The 25,676-nt window shown below is 45.0% G+C and overlaps 1 protein-coding gene across 1 annotated transcript in view; it reads right to left on the bottom strand.

Moving 5' to 3' along the window:
* Agbl1 (AGBL carboxypeptidase 1) overlaps window positions 1-25,676 on the bottom strand; it is a 353,278-nt gene that overhangs the window by 253,339 nt on the left and 74,263 nt on the right. The window contains exon 17 of the mRNA XM_042698518.1: window positions 21,048-21,201. Within this exon, the coding sequence (XP_042554452.1) occupies window positions 21,048-21,201 (154 nt within the window). The remainder of the gene's footprint in view (window positions 1-21,047; window positions 21,202-25,676) is intronic.

The raw sequence follows: 25,676 nt of genomic DNA, 5'->3' as shown, positions 1-25,676 counted from the left end.
GCAGAATTGGCTCAAAATGGTAGAGTGATAGCCTTGAGCAAAAGAGCTCAGGGACAATGCCCAGGCCCTGAGTTTAAGCCCCATAACTGACACACACAGTATGTATGTATGTGTGTGTATGTGTGTGTGTGTGTAGAGAGAGACACACATAGAAAGAAAGAGTATGTAAGTATATATATTTATATTTTATGTATAGTAATATGTACAATAGGTTATATATTATGTATATAATCTATATATAATAGTTTATTATTTTATTAACATATTTTTAATATATATGTATGCGTTTGCAAAGACTATTTGTGAAAATATAAACTTGTGCCGGACACTAGTTATATTATACATTATATATTTTATAATTAATATTTTATTATATATTACATGTTACATATATTTTTATATATATAAATAAATTGCACCTGTGACTCATGCCTGTAATCCTAACTATTCAGAAGGCTGAGATCTGAGGATTGGAGTTCAAAGCCAGCCCAGGCAGGAAAGTCTGTGAGACTCTTATCTCTGAATAACCAGCAAGGGGCAGGGAGTGGAGGTGTGGCTCAAGTAGTAGAAGCTGAGGGACAGCACCCAGGCCTTGAGATCACGCCCCAGGAATGGGGCACGCATGCATGTCCACACGCACACATGCACACACACACACACACAGAACTTGCCATGGAGCTAGCCTGTTCTCATTCTGAGAACTCTGAAATCACTCCTGTCAAGTCTCTGCCCTAGAAAGATTCATGGAATTGGCTCATGCCACCATCGAGAGCCTCAAGCGGAGCAGCCTGGCTTGCTGGCCAGGCAGTCCCTTGGCCCTGTGAGCGCCACAGCCTTCTCTCCTCCAGCCGGCGCCTCCGGGAACAGACGCGCAACGGAAGGCTAACTCAGCAGACGCGCACCGTGATGACTCCGGAGCAGGGCCTTGTTCCCATCGGCCCAAGGAGGGAGGAAGCTTGTTCATTTAGCTCTGAATGCAATTTATTTTCTGCACTTGTTTCAGTTGGATCCTCTCGTGCTCTCTAGCCCATAATAAGTTTATATTTGGTTCTACTTGAATCAGCAAATCCTCAGGGGCGTCTCCCGCAAGTGACAGGGAGCGGTAATTAGCAACTGGAAACGGAAGCAGGCTCTAGGCTTCCAGCAAAATGGAATGGTGAGGGGGAAAAAAAGAGCCTGGAGCAGATCAGCCTCAGCTCCACAGCTGGGAGCAGGGCCCCGCCCGGGGAAAGCTGCTTCAGCCTCATGCCCGCCACCCCTTCTACCTGCCAGACAGCAAGCAGGCTGGCTTGGTGCTCCCTTCACTCCTGGCTCAGCACTTTCTCAACCCAAGCACCCTGAGCTCTTGGGGTAGAACACAGCGAGGTAAACACGGTGCTCACTGGAAGACAGCTTGCCCAGCCCACTTGAGGCCCTGGGTTTGAGCCCTAGCACCTAGACAAATATGTGTATGAGTGTGTATATTATATATATTATATACATTATGTATGTTATATATTAGAAAACATATATATTAGGTATGTAATTTATGTAACACATTAAACATTGTTTTCATCATATCTAACACATTACCTAACGTATTATTTATATTATAGAACATGTTAAATATTAGCTATTGTTTATATCATATGATATATATTACTTAGATTACATACAACATGTATTAGATATTATTTATATCATATATATAACATATTATAGAGAGAGAGAGAGAGACTGTGTTTGGGGTTTGAACTCAGAGTCTCATGCTTACAAGAAAGGTGCTCTACAACTTGAAAAACACCCCCAATCTTTTCTGCTTTCTTATTTTTCAAATATCACAATTCTATTCATGTCTTCTGTGTCACTAGAAAACAGGTGTGTACTATTGTGTTTGGGTGTTGGGTTTTTCCCTTGTTTTTTTGGTTCAGAGGAGTTCTTCTGAACTTCTTGCCTGGGCTGGCCTTGAACTTTTGAACTTCCCTCTCAGCCTCCCAAGTAGCTAGGATTACAGGCAGGACCCACCACGCCTGGCTTCAATTGTGACTTTCTTAAAGTTTGAGTTTTGAAATAATGCCAGACTTAACAGCAGGGTTGCAAAAGCTGTCAAAAAGCACTCCTGTGTGGTTTCACCCACAACCCAGCAGATTTCAATCTTTTGCTGTGCGCGCTCTCTCTCCCTCTCTCTCTAATTGCTAACTTGTGATATCTGATTCTATTATTTGCCTTTAGCAGTGGAAGATCTAGAACTTATACCTTCCCCTCCTATGTAGGAGACAGAAACTCTGTGGCTGGGGTTGAAAACAGGTACCAACATTCTCCAGGCCCAAACTCTTAAGTTTGACACTTGAGAGGTTTTTTTTTTTTCTCATAGAAAATGATCTATTGTGAGTCTCATTTGTAACAAACAAGTCAGAGCAAAAGCAAACAACAACAACAAAACCCCTCAACTCTAATCCTTGCTCAGATCCCAGCTCAGCCCCTCCCTTCGGAACAGCTGGAGCCCTCAGGATGGCACACCACACACCCCACTTGACAGTCATGGATCCCCCACTTATCCTGAGTAGAGAGTAAATAAATTAGAGCGGCTGTTCTCTTTCCATTAGCGAGTAATTAGGCAAGGCACACACCTGCCTTAGGTTCATTTGCAGATCCATTCTGGCTCCTTCCTGAGCTTTCTACCTGTCTCTTTGGGCAATTAACAGACTCAGCTGCATTTTCTCTGACTCACCTCCAAAGGCCATATGCTCACAGTGGTTCACCTGTAGGAAAAGCAGCTGACGCCCGGAGGAAAACATAAGCAAAACACTAAGTATACAAACACTTCTGGGCACATATGTCTGAGACTGATTGTTCCTTATGCAGCCTCCTATGACTTCTTTAAAAGAAAGAAGGAAGGTAACACTGGCATTAGGGACAACAGTTCTGCTTCAGGAAGGCCTTGTGAGACAAGGAAGCGAGGTACTGTCAATTCATGGCCCGTCCCAACACCATACCTTCAGGGCACAATGTCGCCTTGCGTCTGGAATCTCACACGCCCACTGGATGGACCGCCATTGGCTTTAACTCCGTAAGAATGCCATCTTGAGCCTGTCTTCTTCCCACCAGCCCATCCAGCAACGATCCCCCTCCCGCCAGGCTGGCTGTGCCCTGCCCACAGGTCGCAGGGGCTCTCCTTTGTCATTGGCTCTTTCCCCTGTCTCCTGTCAGATCCTCTGCCCCCCTTCCTTGACCACGCCCCCCTTCCCTCCCCCTCATGGTCGTCCTCAGATGACTTCCAAATACTCTACACAAAATGGTTGCAGGTGCGCTCGCTGGCTCACGCCTGACCACACAAAAACAAAACGAAGAGAACTTAGCAGGTGCCAGTGGCTCACACCTGTCATCCTAGCTACTCAAAAGGCTGAGCTCTGAGGACCGCGGTTCAAAGCCAGACCAGGCAGGAAAGTCCATGAGACTCTTACCTCCAATGAACCACTAGAAAACTAGACGTAGTGCTGTGGCTCAAGTGGTAGAGCGCTCACCTTGAGTGAAAAAGCTCAGGGACAGCGCCCAGGCCCAGAGTTCAAGCCCCACAATTGACCAAACAAAACAGAACTGCAGGACATAGAACCTGGCCTGCTTCCCGCTGTCCTCATCCGGGAACTTGTCTTTGCAGCTAACGCCCCGTACTTTCCCTTCAGTTTCGGGGAGAGAAGAGTCTAATTTTCCCTAATTAGCATGCTCTGGTTGTGTTCACTGACTTTCGCTCATGACAGCTCTGGTTACATCTTCCATCTTTTGTCATCTCTGAACTGGCTTCTGCTCCAGGCAGAAGTTCCAGAACAGCAACAACAAGCAATCAAGCCAGCTAACAATGTGTGTATGTATATAGATACAAAGATAGATAGATAGATATCCCTCCTAAAACATCCGAATTACACCCCTCATGATATCCATTGGTAATCAAGTCCCCTACCCCTATAAAAACAAACAATAATCAAACAAGCAAACAAAGCAGAATATACACAGTCTTCCAACCAAAAAAAGAAAAAGTATCACCACTTCTTCCAATTGGCCTTCCTGTAATAGTTACTGTCTCATCTACATGGTCAGCAAAAACATTCCCTGTACTTCTCATGTATACTTTTGTTGGATGAGCTATAAATGTATACAAGTTACTCTTGTTTTTGTTTTTTGTCAGTCATGGGGCCTGAACTCTGGGCCTGGGCGCTGTCCCTCAGCTCTTCAGCTCAAGGCTAGTGCTCTACCACTTGAGCCACAGCGCCACTTCCGGCTTTTTTCTTTTTGCTTATGTGATGCTGAGGAATCGAACCCAGGGCCTCATGTATGGAAGGCAAGCACTCTACCACTGAGCCACCTTCCCAGCCCCATAAACTCACTCGAGTTTATATACTAATTCCATCCTGTCCTACTTCCCCACAGGAGAGGGCTAGGAGAGCCGGCGGGGACGAGCTTCATCTTATTGCACAAGGCAGGAAGACATCTCCCTCTGATTGCTTCCTAGAAGGCTAAGTTGTCCTAAATGAGACAAGCAGTTTCTCCCCTGAAGAGCCTGCCAGTCCCCCCGTCATCCCCCTGAGAACTGCAGCTACCTGGTAGTGGGGAAAATGAATGAGGACAAGAATGTCTGCCTACCTCCACTCTGCGGGACCAAGGCTGTACTCCTCTTGTTGGAACCTAGAAAGAAGTAAACTCTTTACCCCTACCTACCTAAAGCCTTAGGGGACCAAGTGTGGAAGATGCTGAGGGTAGAGAGGAACAGCTCTTCCTGCATCGAAGGACAGGGGTTTTCTGAAGAGCATAGGTACTGGAGTTGCAGCTCTGCGTGGAGGAGAGTCAGGAGAAAAGTGGAAGAAATCAAGAAGGAATATTGCAGCCCGCCATCCACACCTGTAATGGGAGCTTACTAGGGAGTCTGAGATCTGAGGACTGCTCTTTGAAACCAGATTGGGCAGGAAAGTCTGTGAGACTCTTTATCTCCAATAAGCTGCCCCTCCCTGACCAGCCCCCTCACAAACACCAAAAAAAAGCCAGAAGTGAAGCTGTGGCTCAAGTGGTAGCATGCTAGACTTCAGCTAAATAAGCTCAGGAACAGTGCCCAGGCCCTGAGTTCAAGCCCCAGGACCAGCACACACAAAATAAGTATTACCTTCCTAAGAGGTAAGTCTCCAGGGTTGGTGGTGCGGGGCAGGACAGCACTGGCCAGGCCCGCACTCATCTCTGGGTTTGAGTCCCCAGCAAGAGAAAGAAGCAACCAGAAAACAGCCACAAATCACAGAAAGAGCTTGTCAACCCCCACCAAACCTCAGACAAGCCCACATTCATCTCCAGTTTAAGTCCCGATTGCTAAGAGCCAAAGATAGAACTCCACATCCACCTGCAAGGGGTGCTCCAAGGTCACCCACTTGAGAGTGGTTCATTTGCCCCCCGCTCCAGCACTTTCTCCCCCTGCTGCATTTTGAGGTTTGGCCAACAGCACTATGACCTTCTGCCTCTCTTCTACCCTTGGGGGAGTAACAGTTCTAAAAGTCCTAATTTTCAACAATAACTTTTAAAAATCCAAAGTCTTTTCAAGACCGCTGACTAACTAGGGAAGAAAGTTCAAACCTATCCCAGCCTTCCAGGCCTCCACCCTCTGTCCCTTCCCAGCTCTCCCACCTCGTCCACGCCTCAGCTTCCACCAGTCCCCCTGACGCCTTGTTCCAATGCAAGAATTCCAATCTTTTCTGACAAAGCGGTTGCTTGACATAAGCACAATTGTGATAAGGGCCACCATCATCCTACAAAAAGCCTTTTTTAAGTGAAGCCCTGTCCTGTGTGTTTCCTCAGGGCTGTAGATGTGACTCAAAAGAGAGAGGACCAGCTAAGTAAGAATTGGCTAAAGTGAGGAATTTAATAAAAGTCCACTGCAAAAATGTAGTCCAAGGGGAAACAAAGGAGGAGGCTACAATGCTTGATAAGAAATGTACTCATTATCTGGCCCATGTAATTGTAACCCCTCTGTACAGTATTTTCACAATAAAAAAAATGTAGTACAAAAAGAAATGCCTAGCACACAGGGCCAGGTATAGTGATCTTCAAACAAATAAAAAACATTGCAAAAATGAGCTGATAACTGGCTCCATGGGAGGGAGGGAGACAAGGCAAGAAAAAACATCAGACCCAAATATTTCCAAACACATAAGGAAGAAATCATTAACATTACACAGCTTTTACCAGAGGATAGGAGTATAAAAGTTCATGTAATTTTAATGAATTAACACAACCTTTTTACTAAAAGCAAAGACAGCAACTACAGATACACATACAAATGTGTGGTAGGTATGTATATCACAACGTAAGCACAAATTTGGGATCAGGAAACATATAGAGATGATAATGTACTATGACGGATGTGTTTATTCCAAGAATGTGAGTTTAGTTTAAAGCTCAACAGACAATTAATGTGATTTATCTCTTTAATAGATTAAAGGAGAAAAATTACCCGATAATCATAATAGATGTGGAAAGAAGCATCTAATAAAATTCAACATCCATTCATGTTAAAAAAAATCTTTTAGCAAATAGAGAATAGAAAGGCACTTCCTGAACCTCTGAACCTCATAAATGAACACACACACACACACACACACACACACACACACACACACACACACCTCAGTAAATGTCATACTTAATGGTTAAAATGTTGAAAGTACTACTTCTTTTAAGATAAAGATCCCCAGTGTCACCATTTCTTCTCCCAGTAAACATTTTCCTAAATGCATTAAAATGAGATCAAATAAAAAAAACCAGCACAGTTAGAAACAAAAGAAGGGTTGTCCTGTCATTCATCAAGGATATGACTATGCACACAGAAAACACTAAAAATGCGCAGAAAAAAATCACCAGCATTTTCAAGAGAGGTATTTGTTACCTTTCAATGATCTACATGCACAGATTATAGATTCTTCTGCTCAAATGATGTCTCATATATAATAAAAAGATCTCCAAAAGACAAGAATTGGGGCTGACAGCTAATTAGAACATAAAATTCTGATGACAGAGATTTTGGGCATTGCTGTATTCCCAGAGCCCACAACAAAATCTTTCATGAAGCATAGCTACAATAAATGTTTGTGGAGTAAATGAAGAAGTTGGGACCAGAGAACCCAGTGCCACATCCTACTTGTATAAATAAAGTTTTATTGAAACACTGGTATTGTCCATGGCTGATTTTCGGTGACAAAGCCAGAGTTCAGTACTAGCCGAGAGAGCATTGTGGTCAACAAAGCCTAATAGATTGTTTATTGGACGCTTTGCAGAAAAGTTTACCCATCCTTGCTCTATTTCTATCTATCTAGACCATTATTTTTTATTTATTTCTATTTATCTCTGTTATTTATTTCTCCAATTCTATTTTCCTCTCTGGGAAGTGATCTTTGCTCCCAAAAACAACTATTAGAAAAAAAAATCCCATGATTCATTCAGGAATGACCTTACACCCTCAAGGTCAAGGGAAGGATGTATTTGAAAGCATTAATAAAGCCTACCCACTAACAGAGTTGAGGCTGTGACTCTGACAGTACCCAGGTGTTTAAGTAGAGCTTGCCATCTTTTAATCCTTTGAGCCTGAGCTTTAAGAATAAATAAAAAAAAGCTAAATGTCTGCTCCCTATTAACGAACAATACAAGGTAGAGGATGCCTTGTTCATTCTGACTGGCTTTGAACTAGAGATAATCTTACTTCATTAAAATCCCCAAGTTTATTTAACTCCCAAGTTATTCCGAGTAAAGTGCTTAAGGATCTCATAATTAACATGGGGCTAGTGGAGCTATCAACAAGGCAGGCACAGTTATAATAACTTCAAGTCAATAATTCATAAATGATCATGTATTATTAATCAATTATTGGGGCCAGAACAACATTTAATGAGATTAAGCTGATTGCCAGCCTGAACTGTTGGACACATATTGATTTAATCAGAGTGCCTAATTAAACTATGTAAGTGGTCCCCACCCCCCACCCTAGAATCATTACATCACAGCTTCCTTCAAAGGAAGAGTTTCTATTCTGCTTTTCTCTTCCTTGTGAACCAGTATTGATTGAAGAGAAATTAAGATAAGGACCCTTGCTTTCCACAAGAGCCTAGAAAAAAGCCAAGCTATGCGTGATATCTCTCTTCAATCACAAGGAATAAATGGTGCTTTGCCTGAGAAATTGCAGTGTTCAACTATGTAGAGATTGCCTTTGTTTGGGGGGTATTCCCCCCACACACACAGAGTCCAGAATTTTAATTGGCAAGGCTACATTATATTCCCAAACAAAGTACATATTCCTTTATAATTGTTCGCTTTTTTTGGGGGGGGGGGGGGAGGCCGGTCTTGGGCCTGAACTCTGGGCCTGGGCGCTGTCCCTCAGTTCTTCAGCTCAAGGCTAGCACTCTACCACTTGAGCCACAGCGCCACTTCTGGCTTTTTTCCTTTTTGCTTATGTGGTGCTGGGGAATCGAACCTAGGGCCTCATGCATGCAAGGCAAGCGCTCTACCACTGAGCCACCTTCCCAGCCCTAATTGTTCGCTTTAATTAGCAGAGAAACACGCCTCGAAGAAATGAGAGGGAGAAAAACAAGATGGTTCCAATGCTTGTGTGAGTCCCATCCATCTCCCAGCCCAAAAGGCCCCCAAACTTCAAATTAAGGATCAGTCACTGACATGAGACAGCCTCCCATCTCCAGAAGCTAAAGCATTTCAACTGCCCTGGCCGTGGAAAAGTTTCCAGAATCACTCAGCATCCGCAAGGATGCATAAATCCGTTATCTTCTGACACGCAGGCCCTCCTTCTCTTGTCACGAAGCTCCTGATGGGAGTTATTTATGTTGAACACCGAACAGAACGTGTTATGCTCAGAGTTCCAGCCTGAAGATCCCTGGAGGGCAACAGAGGCATCTCTGTCCAGGCATCCCGGGGTCTGGAGAGCCCCGCCGGCCTTTCTAATGAGGGCTTCCCCTGCCAGTTTCATGGGGTCGCCCGTTCTAAATGGGATTTGCTTCACTCCCCATGGAGATGGCCTTGCTCTGTAAAATTCTGGGGTGTCAGAAATCCGCAGCTGCTACCTGGACTCACCGCTCGCTCAATGAGCCACGGAGATCCAGCTGTGGGGAAGTTACGGAGCTGACACCAGAAGCAGCACTGACTGCTTGCTGGGCTGAGGCTGGTGAGCTCCCTGGTCCAGGAAAAGGGGAGCCCTTGTGCCAACCAGCTTGAGGGGCGAAGGTGAACACTCTCAATCATTACCCAGGTGGTTACAGACATACACATGAATGATTCTACTTCGGGTGGTTAATTTGCCTAATGGCTTCGCTCATGACCTGTGTTCTAGAATCTCTTGAAGGGAGACTCAGTGGAGGGAGTTTCCAGCTGTGACCTCCGGGGATTGGGGGTAGGGGGTGGGGAGGGGGTCCCTTCTACAACTTCCTTCCAAAGAATGGCGATGAGAAACCATCTCCATCAAACTGGAAAGTCGTATCACGGTTCTGGATTCCTCCACGCCATCCATTCCCTGTGCTTAGGAAGAGAAAGGTGGCAGAGTGATAGAATAGCGTTCTCTGAGTCAGGTGAGCAGTGGGAGGCTGTGTGTGTCACTGTGAGGTGGGAGGAATTTCCATTTCCTTAGTCTCTCATCATCCACCTCCTGCAGAGTGGACTGGAAAGGTCTCGGGAGCCCCGAGCATGCGTTCATAACTCTGGGGTATGGGTGACCAAAATCGGACAGAGGAAGTGCTTCGGGAGAAATCAGAGAAACAAAATAAGAGTCGGGTGCTAGCAGCTCACGCCTGTGATCCTCTCTATTCAGGAGGCTGAGATCTGAACATCACAGTTCAAAGCCAACCCAGGCAGACACATTCACTGATTCTTATCTCCAATTAAGCAACAAAAAGACAGAACTAGAAGTGTGGGTTCAACTGGCAGAGAGCACCTGCCACGAGGAAAAAAAGCTGAGCAATCATGTGAACCACTGAGTTCAAGCTCTAGAACCAACACTAGATAGATAGATAGATAGATAGATAGATAGATAGATAGATAGATAGATAGATAGATAGATAGATAGATAGATAGACAGACAGACAGACAGGATGCTAGACAGATTGAATGGATGGACAGATGCTAGATCGATGGATAGACAGACAGATAACTGAGACAGAGAGAGAGAGAGAAAGAGAGAGAGAGAAAGAGAGAGAGAGGGAGATTGAGAGGGAGAGAAAAACTTCTCTTCCACTGATAAAATAGAAAACCCAGGAGGACAATCTGGTCTTTGATTTTCACCTTAGTTCAGAAATTCAGTATACCTTCACTAAAATTCTTTCTGTCTGCTAAAGGAAAAAAATCATTCTAAGAATCATAAAAGTATTCTTTCAAGCAGGATAATGACATTTCTAAATATAGAAGATCCAGGTACCTGCTTCAAATTATAAGCCAACTTTCAAATTTGTATTTATCCACCACAGTAAACTTAAAAACCGCACTTTGATTGTCCTTTCCGATGGGGAGAAGAAGCAAGAGAGGCAGGAAGATCAAAGAGACTAGGTATTCTCCCTTTTCATTTTTTTTTTCTTTTGGTCTTCCATTTTGTCAAGAGTAACAGATTCCACCATCCCCGCCAGCCTTCAAATGAAAACAAAATACACTAAAGTATTTTTCCCCTAAAATGTTAGTCTTAATGCATCACCGAGTTGGCCTGAAAGAATAAATCTATAGATGCCCCAATATGGTGAAATCCACGCAGCCTTGGATGACAAGCATCAAAGCATGTTTCTCCCCTGAGCATTTCAGTGAAATCTCAGAAACCGTGAGCTGCTGCTTTGAAGAAGGCAAGAGCCACTGGAAGGCAGGAGGAAGCCCGGGATCCGCCCAGGGCAGGCCATTCTGAAAAGCAGACCCTTGCTTAAAGATGAGAACCCAGAGGTTTCTCCGTCTCCGTTCACAGAAGGGAGGGCGAATCTTTATCTCAGATTTCCCACGGAACTTTTAACAGTACTTACTGCATACGTTTGAGTTCATGATCCATACGTGGTTCTAACAATCCAAGTGAGAGACTACGGTCACTCCAGAATGGCAGGTGACACAGGAGCAAATAGAGATGGGTTGAGCAGACCACACCCCAGGCTCCAGGCCAGCCCCACAGCCCCATTCTCCCATTAACTCATAATCCACCCTTTTCTCAGCCTTTCTCGGTGGGCCCAGCCTCCAGGCAGGTGCTAACTAAGATCAGTGGATACACTCTCTTCAGGAAAATCCTTGTACCAGGACAACCCCTGAAGGCTCCAGGATCCAGGCCGTTAGGGAGGCTGAAGGCTCTCTGTGCGTGAAAGCAAGAACAGGGACAGAGATTTTTATATACCTGTGTAGTAAGTATTTGCTGTACACACACCCACTTTGTGCCTGGACTGTGTTAGTTCCGAGAACCACAAGGGTGAAAACAAAAGCCTATAAGGCTGTGCTCTCTTGAGCTCAGTCATAGGAGCTATGAGGCAGTTATGTGAGTCTCCCCAAAGAGGAAACACCAGATATGGTGACCCTCCCAGGCCTCCTTTTGACCTAAGCTAAGAGAATTCACAGCAGGAAGAACTCAACCACGCAAAACTGCAGAGGAAAAGCACTGAACGCAGGGTGGAAAGCCAATCCAGAGGCTCAGCTGATGACGAGGCTGGTGGGTATGGTTGAGAGATGTCCAGAGGGGGATATGATGGAGATCAGTGTGCAGATCGTGTAAATGCAGTCAAATGTAGACCTTCCTAAAAGCATCGAGGGTTTCTAATGCCTGTGTGAACACTTTGTTGTTTCTCAACACACTGGAGAATGCATTGGATCTATTGAATATATATATATATATATATATATATATATATATATATATATATATATATAACTGAAAATATTGCTGGTGGTAGAAAGCATTGCTCTTCCATACAGGGAACTGTATCTTGATGGTAGAGGGTATGTTTTTTTTTCTCATTTTGCACAGCTGAAGGAGCGGGGAGGGTTAAAGGGGTCACTCTCCCGAAGTTTGAGATTCGTGGTATAAATCCAAGCTCCTGCTCTTAGCATTTCACTTTCTTGAGGCCTCAATTTAATCACCTAAAAGTGGAGATAATTAATGTAATTCTTTTTCCCCCTTACCTCAAAGGGTACGTGGAACAATTAGTCATACATAAATACGTTGTAAACAGCTCATTACCTTAAAATATGTAAATAAATTATAGCTGGTGGATACATTTATGGAATAGAATGTTCTGGGATGGATTCTGATAGAATACAGTACATATTTCTAGTACAATAAGCATGTATAGACAACTTTGGTCTCTTTGCTAATTGAGTAAATTATTCAGGTGATACAGAAATTGTTTTATTTCCCACTGAAATAGATCTCACATCATATTGGCTTTGTAATTATGCATACACTGGGTTCTTGTGTAATTTTCAGGTCTCTGAAAATGGATTATTTCCAAAATTGTACTCATTATTCTCCCACAACCCACTTTTGCTCTCTTTCTACGTTCCTTTGGTGGCACTGAACTATGCACACATCATCCAAAGTAGAAACACATACTCTCTACTCTTAATAATTCACTAAGATCTTTCACCTTTTTGTCACATCTCCTAAATTTAAAACCTTCACTTCCACCTCCCCAGACCTATTTTCTTTTGGGACCCTACCACACAGAGAGATCACCAACAATTTCTGCCTGCCTGCCTGCCTGCCTACCTGCCTTCCTGCCTGCCTGCCTGCCTTCCTTCCTTCCTTCCTTCCTTCCTTCCTTCCTTCCTTCCTTCCTTCCTTCCTTCCTTCCTTCCTTCATTTCTTTCTTTTCTTTTTTTGTTGGTTGTAGGGCTTGAACTCAGGGCCTAAGCATTGTCCCTGAGCTTGTGCAACTTCCAGTTTTCTGGTGGTTAGTTGGAGATAAGAATCTCATAGACTTTCCTGCCCAGTTGGCTTCAAACCATGATTCTCAGTTCTCAGCCTCCTGAGTAGCTAGGATTACAGGTGTGAGCCACAAGTGCCCAGCCTGCCTTCCTTACTTCCTTTTTCCTTCCTTTTGTGTCAGTCCTGGGCCTTGAACTTGGGGTCTGGGCACTGTCCCTGAGCTGTTTTTGCTCAAAGTTAGCACTCTACCACTTGAGCCACAGCTTCACTTGTAGCCTTTTGGTGATTGGTAGGAGATAAAAGTCTTATGGACTTTCCTGCCTAGGCTGACTTTAAGTCATGATCCTCAAATCTCAGCCTCCCGAGTAGCTAGGATAATGGGCGTGAGCCACTAGTGCACAGATGCTAATATTTCTTGATACTCATTGTGCCAGACAGCCATTTAAGCTCTTTGTCATCTACAGATGAAAGGAGGTGATATTATTACCACATTTATAAAAGCAGAAAAGAAGGCACAGAGCGGTCAAGCACCTTTTCCAAGGTTATAATGCTAATAAGTGATGGACCTAAGACTTGAGCCTGCAGTGAATTTGAAACTTGGGTCAAACGTTAAAGAGCTGGGCTCCGTCCATACCATCACCACCTAGCTCAGTGCAGACTTCCTCCATCTTCCTCTAAAACAAACATTGCCTTGCCTTACCTCTGCCTGAAACAGCATCCTATTAGCACATCATTGCTGTCAAAAGCAGCTTTCTAACAAACACACAAAGATGGCAATTTTCCATGTAACCCAGTTTATCTTTCCTACCTCATCTTCTGTCCCACATCAACCTACCACCCTATACCTTCACAGGGTCATGCCCAGGGCTCCTAGCTCCTACATACCACTAATTTATTCTCCCACCTTAAACAAGACACTTCCCATCATTTCTCTGAATGTAGACATCTGAATTCAAGATGCGAACCAAATGGTATTTGTACCGAATCTCTAATTTATCATCCACCATATGGGCATAATTATTCTGTTCTTTAATCCACAAGGCAACTATATGGAAAAAGAAAAAAATTATATTGTGTAAAACATGGTAAGACTTAAATGATAGGATAAAAACAAAGCTATTAAACTGTTAGGTTTTACGATCTTCCCCACCCACTCCAACCAGTTTTGGAAAGAGGAATGAGCCTTAGCCCTTCCTTCATGGGAGTTTCTAGACCAAACAACAACAACAACCACACACACACAAAACAATGACAACAATAAAGGAGGCAGAAAGAAGATTATCCACTTGCCTATAGATACACAAAGCCTATAGATTACACGTGCCTCAGGGACAAGGATTAAGGAACATTTATTATGTAACATATGTGTTGCATGTGTCCATCATGACTGCTTGCCCTGAAGAGGTGGAAATCTTACTCTTGTGTTTGCTCCTCTTTGAAGAGATGAAAATCCCAAGGCAAAAAGAGGGTAGGGGTGAGTTCCTTGAATTGTAACTCCTTTTATTAAAGCAGAAGAGACACTGTACTCTTACAGTTTTTTGTGTATACCAATATTTGTCAGAAGCATTGTTTTATAGGGGGAAAAAATAAAGATTATTTTTAACCTGGAAGCCAGAGGGAGGCTTGAGGCCTTTCTCACCCACTAGCTGGGTTTTATCCAGGTAGGTTAATTCTTGTGCCTGAGCTCTGTAACACATGAGCGACTGTGAAAATCTCCTCTTGAGTCTTTAACGATTTTCGAGTTCTAAAGTTCAGTGGTCTCATCCCATTGCATGACCCCCACACGTGTCTCTGCATGGAGAGGGGCAGGTTGGTGCCTTCCTGTAATCCCAGCGAATCAGGAGGCGGGAGATGGAAGATCAGGGTCCAAGACGGGCTCTGGGAAAAGCAGGAGACCCTATCTGCAAATCGAGCTAAATACAGAAGGATGGGAGGATGGGGCAGCTATGTGAACTGGAGTTCAATCTCCAGTTCTTCTAAAGCATAAAATACAAATAGGGTGGAATAACCTACAGAAATTTCCAGGAGCCAGGAGGTTTGCGTGGTGCTGGAGTTTCTGTTTTCCCTGGGCCACCGATGTTACTGCTAACTCTCCCCAGCAGACAGCTCTCTCCTTGGTACCTGATCAGGGGTCCCCGGCAGAGATAGAGAGGCAGAGAGGATGGAACATGATTTGCAGTGAAGCCAAAAGGGGAGCTCTGTAGCTGTGTATTTTTCCACTCCATTCTAATTTAAAACCACTTACAAGTGACAACTTCCAACCCCAGGCAGGTGCCTTGTGTGGCTCATTACACCCTGGGGACCCCCTGTAAATCCTTTTTTTTTTTTCTGAGAACAGCTATTGTCTTCCAAGGAAAAGCTTTTAGCATAATGGCAGGCTGAACAGAACATTACTTTTGTTAAGAATATTTTTTTAAGGAAAAGAAAAAAGATAGAAAGGTATTCTTTAACAACTGCAAATGTAGTCCCAGCTCCCCACTCCCTCCCCACCTCCCCTCCCCACCTCCCCTCTCCACCCCCCTCCCCCTGGAAAGAGCAGTGCGTGAGCCACGGGAGACTGAGGCAGTAGAGTGAGGTCATCTCACCTCCGGAGACACAGAAAGGTTATGCTCTGCTCTTTCAGCTGTAATAAATGCAGGGCGGAGGTGTCTCAGGTTGCAAAAATAGCAGTTCCACCCCCTCAGCCATATCCACCTTTGTTGGATCTTGACTTCTCTCCAGTCAGAGGGCCCAGAGTGACTATTCACTTGGAGAATGGGAGTTTCTAATAAGAGAATGACATTTTCCTTAAAAAAAAAAAAACCCACAAATTAGTTCCCCAACTCAAATTGCTCTTAAGGGTAGTCTCAAGATAATGCTACTAAAGAGGCTTTCTAGCTAGGCAACCAATTTTCCAGCAGAAAATTCCTGAGACAAATGATGCCTCCATTCCCCGAGTCCCAGTTCTCCAAACTAAAATGGGTTCCCACTCCTGTAGGCAGCATCGGGGAGTGGAAGGGGCCAGCCAGCTCCCAAGCCACTCCCTAGGGGCCCTGTGCTGCTCCCCTAAGAGATTCCACTTCACTAAATCAGAAATCCTGGAGCAGAATGACTCTGCGTGGTTTGTTGGTGCAAGTAAACAGCCATCACGCGGTCCAGCACTAACTGCAAGGTAGACTTTCACAGCTTAGTTGATGGACATAAACATAGATTGGATCACAGCTAAGCAATCCACACCGGACCAAAGCTGAGCCAAACCCCAGGAGGAGAAAAGCCGGGGGGGGGGGGGGGAGGGGGGGAGGGCGGGCGGGGAGAGGGGCCATGGGGGGGGGGGGGCGCCTGGAACACAGACTCTTGAACTGCTAGCTCATTTGCTTTTCCTAAATCAGTACACCACATTCTGTGGTTCTAAGGAAGTTAAGTGGTTTCATTTCTGAATTACAGGCAGGGTTAATTGCACGTTGGAAGGTAAATAGTCTTTATATTGTGCTAGGTTCTTTATTATTATTATTAATTATTATTATTATATAAACACAGTAGTAGCCATGTGCTCACATTGCAGACTGCCTTGTGGATTTTTTAATTGTGCAATTAGGCTGAGACTAGGCCCCTAGCACTACACCCCAGGGGCTAAAATCTCAGCCCTCTGCAAGAGTCCAAAGGGGAGGAATAGGAAAGACCTTCAAAAGTCCAAAGAATTTTCTCCCCCTCTCCCTGCCACAAGGCCTCAAATGGTCCACCATGGAAAACGCTTCCGTTGGATAACAAAAGTCCCTTCTCAGCAGCAAGAGGGCGGGAGAGGACATTTAGGGAGAAGAGGGCGGAGGAAGTGCTGGGTCACAGGCCAGAAGATCAGTGCTGAACATCAGCCTATCTGTTGTGCACGGAGAATGACCCTCCCGAGCCCTGCTCACCCAGGTGTTAAATGGGGGCTCCTCCCCCAAATGAAAAGCCACCAGCCAACCACCTAATCCACACCAGGTTTCCCAGCGAATGGACAAAGGAAGTTGCAACTCTTCTTGCTCATATGGAAGGACACCAGCCTTCGTGCTCTGGCTTGGTTTGGTTTTCCTCTGTGTGGCCTTTTAGAGAAGACAAAGCAGTGAGACACAAGCAAGAGAGGGGAAAGGGGCTCGGGACACCTCAACTCTAACGGACGCCCTGGGATTCGCTGGCTGGCTCCACAACCAGGGCACCTGCTCCGCCTCCTCTTGGCCGAGTTAAAGGTAGACACAAGAACGAAAGACCCAACTGACCATGAGCAGGGCCTGGGGCCTTCAGCTGTGGGCTGTCCGACTCACAGCCAGCCCCACATTTCTCTTGGGGAGTCTATGACTGGATCCAATAAAAGCCTCCTTCTTTCCACACTAAAAGTCTCTTTCTCTACTCTAGTCCCCTTTGCCAATTTTATTCTCCATTTTCCTGCCGCTGAGATGTATGGTATGAAAAGTCTAGACCCTGGACTCAATGCACTGACAAAGTCATCATGCCCAGAGACGATGAAAACTTGTGAACAGTTTGATTATCTCAGGACTAGCTACATGATGTACCGAAACCCACTACCAAGTGAAAATGCAGGATCTCTGACCAATTGACTGATGTCGCTTTTGCTCAAGTCCCTTTACTTTTCAATTTACAAACTATGTAACTGATACATACCTGTACCTATTTAGAGGGTAGAGTATGAGATTCCAACCCAGGTGGACAATATGCAATGGTACCATTTCTGAACGTGTAAGGGGCCATCAGAACCCTCTCTGCAAGCCATTCTGAAATACACAGCTAATTGTTACCTTTCTATGCCATAGATACTAGAACTTACTCCTATCCAAGTGCTCATCCCACCTGCCAGCCATCCTCTCTTCATCCCCTTTTCCTCCCACCCTTCCCAGGTCTCGGGAGCCTCTATTCTAATTACTCATCTAAAAGAGCCACTTTTTAACTGCCGCAGATAAGTGAGATTTCACAGCACCTGTCCTCCTGTGCCTGACTTATTTCCGCTTCACAGGGTCCTCCAGTCCCATTCATGTTTTAATAGATTTTTTTTCAAGATGGTGATGAAAGAGAGCACTGATCAAAGTGCAGGACTCTCCTAAGAGGGGCGGGCTGCAAGTGCCCAGGAAGACCACTCACTCTAGTCCATTCCTCCCCCCGGGCCAGGGTCCTGGCTGCCTGAGCACCCAGCTCCAATGGTGACCACTTGTGAGCAACAAAAAAAAGCAAGTAAACAGAATTCATCTTGCTATCCTAGGAAACCTCCCTCTCATGCCCAGACTCCACTCTGAGATGAAGAACAGCTGATCTGTTAGCATGCTTAAGAGGGAACAAAAGATATGGAACCAACCCCGACGCCCCTCGGTAGATGAATGCATCAAGAAAATGTGGTATATTTATATACAATGGAATTCTAGGCCTCCATCAGAAAGAATGACACTGCCCCATTTGTTAGGAAATGGAAAATTTGGGAAAAAAATATATTAAGTGAAGTAAGCCAGGCCCAGAGAAACATAGGTCCCATGGTTTCTATTATCTGTAATAACCAGTATAAGTCTGGGACAAGCAGAAAAGGCCAAGAGCTATGTGCATATGACCAGATAAAATGATGCTAAGTGAAATGAACCCCAAGATAGGAACACAAGTGTTTCTTTTTCTTTTCTTGCTATATAAATATGTCTAACATATTTATAATGTACTATGTGAGTTTTTTTTTTGTTGTTGTTTCTTTTGTATGCTCTTCCCCCACAGTATAACTCCTGTTTTCACTGTATTTGATGTCAGTGCCTGGCATCTTTTTTTTTTTTTTAAATATATCATTTTATTTTTATTATTAAGGCATTTTACAGAGGAGTTAGCATTCTTAAGTCAGGTAATGAGTACAATTCTTTTTTTTTTTTTTTGCTTATGTGGTGCTGAGGAATCGAACCCAGGGCCTCATGCATGCAAGGCAAGCGCTCTACCACTGAGCCACCTTCCCAGCCCAGTGCCCGGCATCTTGTATACACATTTTTCGAATTTGGGGAGGGGAAAGGAAACAACAAAATGCTTAAATAATGATACAGGTTGACCCATTGTAACAATGAATGTGCAAGATACTATGTTGAAAACAAACTTTACAATTTGGCTGGGGGGTGGGCGGGGAAGAGTTGAGGAGGTGGGGGAAGTAAGGGATGGTAGGGGATAAACAAAGGAGGTGGTAACAAGGCTGGACAGGAAATGTGCTCATTACCTGACTCATGTAACTGCAACCCCTCTGTACAGTAGCTTTACAATTAAAGTATATAAAAAAGAGGGAATAAAAGACTACTATGACAACTAAACGCATCCATGTATTAAACTAATCACACAGACAGCAAACTGACACCACCCTCTCTTGATGTGAGTAAGGGTGTACTAGGTCCTTCCTGTCTCTTCTTTTAAAAAAAAAATACTGAACTGCTTCTTGTAGTGCCAAATTATTTAGGGGCTTGCCTCTGTGTTTCTCGTCTTTTCTTCAAACTAAAAACAAACAAACTCTGATGCCAGTCACGGCCACCCTGCCATCACGCATTGAAGTTCTGCTCACCTCCTGCTCGGAAACAGAACTCGCCAAACTCAGACTTGAGTCCATCCACGTTCTTAAATAGATAAGAATACCAGGAAGATGGCTCTGGAAAGACGGCTGTCTCTCAACTCCAAATCACTGCTTGTCTGCTGAGTGGAAGGGCTCAGTGACTTGTTGGAAGAGAAATGGCTCTTAAATGCATAAAACACATAAAAGAGAATTTTTGAGTGATCCCTTATTATTCATTAAAGCATTTTAGGGCCTCATTAATTCAGATAGGGTAATCAGTTGTTGATTAGCCAGGTTGTTGAACATCCATTGTCAGGTGCTGATGGGGTGTGAGAAATTACTTCTCCCATCCAGCCTAAGAGTCACCTGACCGCCATTAGCACTTCATCAATAAGGCTGAGATCTTCTGGGAATAAATTAGATGGCTTTTACTCTCCAGTCTTTTCTTCCCGTCTCCCAAACTGGCTTTTATGGCAAAATATTCCCCATCCTAATTGAGTTTTGTGGGTTTTATTTTTTTTTGTCTACCTGTGTCCGAAGCCACTTGCAAAACTTGCTTTTGACAAGCCGATCACACTAAAGCTCTGTCATTAGGTCACTGCGCATCGGTGCCTCTGGGTGTGTGTGGGTGTATCTGAATCTGCACACACCCATATGTGTGCAGGTTCCTGTGCATCTGCGGGTGTCCGTATGCCTACATGTGTATCTGCCTGTGGGCTTTGGTTTGGATCCACAGTTCTTGGCCAGAGCCTTCTTCACACCGTGGGTCTCCAGATCTAGGTATTGGGGGGGGCGGGTACTTCAGGCCTGGCTCCAAGATTCCATTTCCTTCCTTTCCAACCCTTGACTGATGGAAGAGAATCAAGTAACAGACCACGAGCCATGATGAGAAAAGTCCTTGGATTCAAGGCCGGAAAATGTGATTCCGAGTCGAGGCTCTGCTTTGGAGAGGGAGTGACTGCCACTCCTCCTCCGTTCCCTCTTCCCGACAGCCATTTCCTCTCCCTGGCAGTTTGCAATTTGTTTCCTGTCTCCTTAACAAGAGAGGCATTAACATTTACCCTGAGGTCAGATGTATATTTCTCTAAAGACAGACAAGTCTCCCAACTCTTCAAGAAACTTCTGGCCTAAAAGGGGGCATGGCTCCTTCAAGTGTCAAGAACACCCTCAGCCGAACCTTCTATGAAGTTCCTTGTTGTAGGGGTGGGGGTGGGGAGGCGCAGGTGGCTCCCGCCTGCAATCCTAGCAACTCAGGAGGCTGAGATCTAAGGATCATTGGTTCAGGTCAGATCAGGCAGGAAAGTCTGTGAGGCTCTTTATCTCCAATGAACCACCAGAGTATGGGAAGTGGTATGGTGTGACTCAAAGCGGTAGAGCACTAGCCTTAAGCAAGAAGAGCTCAGGGAAGTGGCGCTGTAGCTCAAGTGGTAGAGCGCTCGCCTTGAGTTGAAGAGCTGAGGGACAACGCCCAGGCCCAGAGTTCAAGCCCCACGACCGACAAAAAAAAAAAAAAAGAAGAAGAAGAGCTCAGGGACAGTGCTCAGGCCCTGAGTTCAAGCACCACAACAGACAATAAATAAATAAGTACATGCATACATAAATACATGCATAAATGTTCCTTGTTTTACTCACGAAACTGTTCCAGCTGGTCAGGACTGCTGGTCTCAGGCATGGCCGTGATGGTCACCAAAGGGCAGGGGTTCCCGCCCAGGGTCTGGCAGAGAACACCTTGCCGGAAGTACACTCGCTGGGGATCCACACTTTTTTCCAAGAGGTCAAGGTGAGTCTAGGGCAGAGAGGAAAACAAGCGTGCATACTATGACTCCAGTAATGCAACATTGCTATCGGCAAACAACAACAGTGGCAGCCATAGCAAAGAGCCACAGCACTTTGCAGGATCAAATCCTTCCTAGTGGAGAAGCGTTTCTGGTCTTTGTTGTTATTGTTAACCTGGTACAGACTGAGTGCTGAGGGGTGGCAGAGGAGATAGTCTGGAGAGCTGGGAGAAGCTGACCCCACAGCATTGTTCCTGCTGTGTCTGTGTGAACAAGTTGCCCCCATCAGCAAGAGGAGAGGGATGATAAATCATTCCCACCCTCACTGTGACACAGGAAGGGCGTGGTCTGCTAGAGGCACAGCACTGGGGAGCAGGAGATGAAAAAGACTGAGTCGCACACAGTACATCAGGACCAAGGACTACAGCAGAGTTGTATCTTAGTGTGTGTGTGTGTGTGTATGCGCGCACGCACGCACATCTGTCCTGGAGCTTGAATTCAGGGCCTGGGCACTGTCCCTGAGCTACTTTTGCTCAAGGCTAATGCTCTACCACTTGAGCCACAGCACCACTTTGCCACTTCAGGCTTTTGCCAAGTAGTTTATCGGAGATAAGAGTCTCACAGACTTTCCTGCTCAGGCTGGCTTTGCGCCTTGATCTTCCAATCTCAGGTATCTAGGATGATGGGTGTGAGCCATGGCACCCGGCCAAGTTGTGGGTATCTTAAAGGGAAATGAAAAGCCATCAACCCAAGAGGATGGCTAACCTAACAGGACAGCTAACGGGTAACATCTGACTTTTTCCCGACACACCACTCATATATATGCTCGGTGGCTCACGCCTGTCATCCTAGCAACTCAGGAAGCTGAGATCTGAGGATCATGGTTCAAAGCCAGTCCGGGCAGGAAACTCCATGAGACTCATCTCCAATAAAGCACTAGAAAACTGGAAGTGGTGTTGTGGCTCAAGCAGTAGAGCACTCACCTTGAGCTGAAGAGTGCAAGGACAGCACCCAGGCCCAGAGTTCAAGCCCCATGACCAACAACAACAACAACAACAACAACAAAATAGCACAAGAACGGAATGGCCACCCGAACAAGGACACCTGGTTAACCATCTTTATGTCTTCTCAAAGTGTTTTCACCAACCAGAACTTCAAGACCAGTCAGAAACAGGCTGCGGATGCCTTCTATCTCCCTGGCATGATGACTTCAATAAGCAAAGGAAGAGGGCGCAGCATCCTCGCACAAAAATCCTCCCTCCAGCCAGGCACCAGGTTCATGCCTATAATCCTAGCTGCTCAGGGGGCTGAGATCTGAGGACTGCAGTCAAAGCCAGCCCCAGCATGAAAGTCCATGAGGCTCTTATCTCCAACTAAGCACCAAAAAAGTCTGAAGTAGATCAGTGGGTCAAGTGGTAGAGTGCTAGCCTTGAGCACTAAAGCTCAAAGATAGGGCCCAGTCACACACACACACACACACACACACACACACACACACACACACACACACACACACACACACACACACACACACACACACACACACACACACACACACACACACACACACACACACACACACACACCCCAGCTCAAGATCAAAAACTTTCATCATACGTAGGCACTAATAGAGCCAAGGAGAAACTTTCTGCCTTGTTCATTAAACACCAACTGACCCACTAGATCAATCATACACACACACACACACACACACACACACACACACACAGAGGGATCTTCAGGCAAATACTGATAAAAATACCTGTAAATATCTTATAGAAAGGGAGGCAGTGCCCTCTGAAGGCACAGGAAGTAGTTGCATGGCCTGTGGTAACCACAGTATCTACTGAGGCCCCGTCAGATCCCAACTGATTTAAACAGATTCTCTTCTGGCTGCAAGAATCAAAGAACCGAAGACGTTCTGCTGTGGCTGGCCTTGAAGATGAAGGATGATAGGTTTCTCAGGAAAAAAGAAATGCTTTAGAAGCGGCAAGTGGGGAGAACATACATCCCTTCCAACACTTCTCGGAGCCCAGAAAGAACAGAGCCCGGGGCCTCCGACCAGAAGAGCATGCATTCAACGTCTAACCTAAAGAACTGTAAGTCTCAAGACATTGCTTAAAACACTAAACTCGTGATGTTTTTGTTACAGCAGCAATGATAAACTAATACCCCATGAAAGAAGAGAAAACAATCTAAATTGAGCCCTTTAAAGAAAACAACAACACAAAACCCCCACTTGGATAGAAATGAATGAAAGCCCGTTTTCACATCTGCTGAGATGTATGAGATTCAAGGGACAGGAATAGAGTCCAAGAAAGGGAGACAGGACCAGATGGTCCTGTGGCTTGTCCAGCCTCAGGGACACCTGACAATTTGGTCCAGTGCTATATTCCCCTTGCAACTGCAAAGCAAAAGCATTCACTGCCACAGGGCTCACTGTCAAGTAACATGAATTATTATTGCCTCATTCCCATCTACAGAACTTTACAAGCCCAGAAAACTCTTGGCCAGGAAAACAAAGAGAACAAATAAATATTGGCTCTAGGAATAGCCCATCGAAAGTGCTCAACATAAAACATCAACCAATGGTCCTTATTTTCTTTGTTCTGAGCCTGCGCTGGCAAAAAGTGTTAAGACAGAGGTCCGTTGTAGATACACATAGAGAGAGGGGTGAGGGCATAGAGAGACTGCTGAAAATGGTATCGTGAAACCCACCAAGAGACAGGGGCAGAAGAAAGAGGGATTAAGAAGGCGTCATCCAGACGCAGTGCATTTGTCCCAGCATACTGTATGTAGGTAAATGTTGTTAAGCATATGTGAATACCATGATACTCCTTCATTTGATTGATATAGGCCATTAAAAAAATTTTTAAGCACCCATTGAGCTTCGATTGGAGATTCTTTTAGCCTCTTTGCTCAAAATCTTTTCCTTACAATTGTAAACCAATTATACCACGGTCCCTACCCAATCCTTACCATGCCCCTACTCTGAAATACTTGCCTTAAAACCATTCTTCAAGGTGATAATGACTATCCCAACTTTGTCTTGCCCTTCTGAGACACTAACTAGATTAGTTTCACTGGTCAAGTACATTAATTTCCACCTGATGCCATAAGTTCATACGAATTCACTAGGTTAAGACAACACCGATTTATCTACAGGTCTAAAGATCAAGTGCCCCCAAATAGGCTTTGCTGGGTGAAAATTGAGCCCTTCCAGCAGGGCCATGTTGCCGCTAGAGACTCCAGAACTTTCTTCCCTCCTTAGGGGGTCACCGTACCTCTTGGCTCATAACCCTCCTCCACCTTCAAAACCAGAAGTCACCTCTCTCCCGCCTGGACTTGCTCACATCCTGTCTCCTTCTCTGGCTCTGCCTCTCTCCTCACTCTTCCAACAACCCTTGTAATTACACCGGCTTTAACCTAATAATCCAGAACAATCTTCTCCGTGTCAAAAGTCCTACTTACACATGCCAATTCCCCTCCCCACGTGAAGAAACATCTCCCCACGTTCTAAGGCTGAAGGTCGCTATTTTGCCTGCCACACCTACACGAGGGAGATATACTTAACCCTGTCTTAGACACAGAGTCTGGTACATCATACTAAGTGAAGGAACGCGTAAGGAGCATGTCTCTGTTGGATTCAAGACACATGAGAACTCGGCTGACTTCACCATAATGAAGTCCACCAAGTAACAAGTGCCAGGTATTGGCAGGACACGCCTACATTAAAGGTAAGTAGGTTACCCATGAAGAGAGATGGTGCAGACACACACACACACACACACACACACACACACACACACACACACACACACACACACACACACACAAAGATCTTGAGCAACCAAAACTGAAGTCACCCTGAGCTGACGGTTTTCCTAGATGGGCACAGTTCTTGCTTACTCAGCACCTTCTCTCATGACCTCATGACCCCATAGTCCCATTCGAATGGAATTATGGGAATGGATCAGGGAGTCCAAGAATCTTATCTTATGCCCTCCCTACCAGTGCCCTGCTGTTCTTTTCTTTGTGGATGAAATTGATTCTGGATAAAGCCTAGTCTTTCATGTTCCCTTGCTAGTCTACACCCAACACCCAACAAAGAACACAATGAATTTGTGCCCTATAATTAAGATTCACTTTTAAAGGAGATGAGTACATGTGTGTGTCTGCATAAATAAACCTATTGTTAATATATCTGCACACACAAAAATATTCTGTCTCATAACTCCTCTGAAATACTAGAAGCCAGAGGAAATGAAGTATAGCTGAGGGTTTGAAAGTAGAAAGGACTGTAAAACAACATCCTACAGCCGGCCAAGCCCTCGCTCATGAAGAAATACAGCATACATGCTCAGATGTAATGACTATGATGCAAAGCCAGTCTGGGCAGACAAATCTACAAGTTGCTAATCTCCAATTTAACTAACAAAGAGCCAGAAGTAGAGGTGAGGCTCAAGTAAGTAGAATGCTAGCCACG

This window comes from Dipodomys spectabilis, unplaced genomic scaffold (genome assembly GCF_019054845.1).
Source record: "Dipodomys spectabilis isolate Male_0828 unplaced genomic scaffold, ASM1905484v1 ptg000233l, whole genome shotgun sequence".
Lineage (NCBI taxonomy): Eukaryota > Metazoa > Chordata > Mammalia > Rodentia > Heteromyidae > Dipodomys > Dipodomys spectabilis.
Note: the sequence above shows the minus strand (reverse complement) of the source record. Positions and strands in the feature narration are given on the sequence as shown.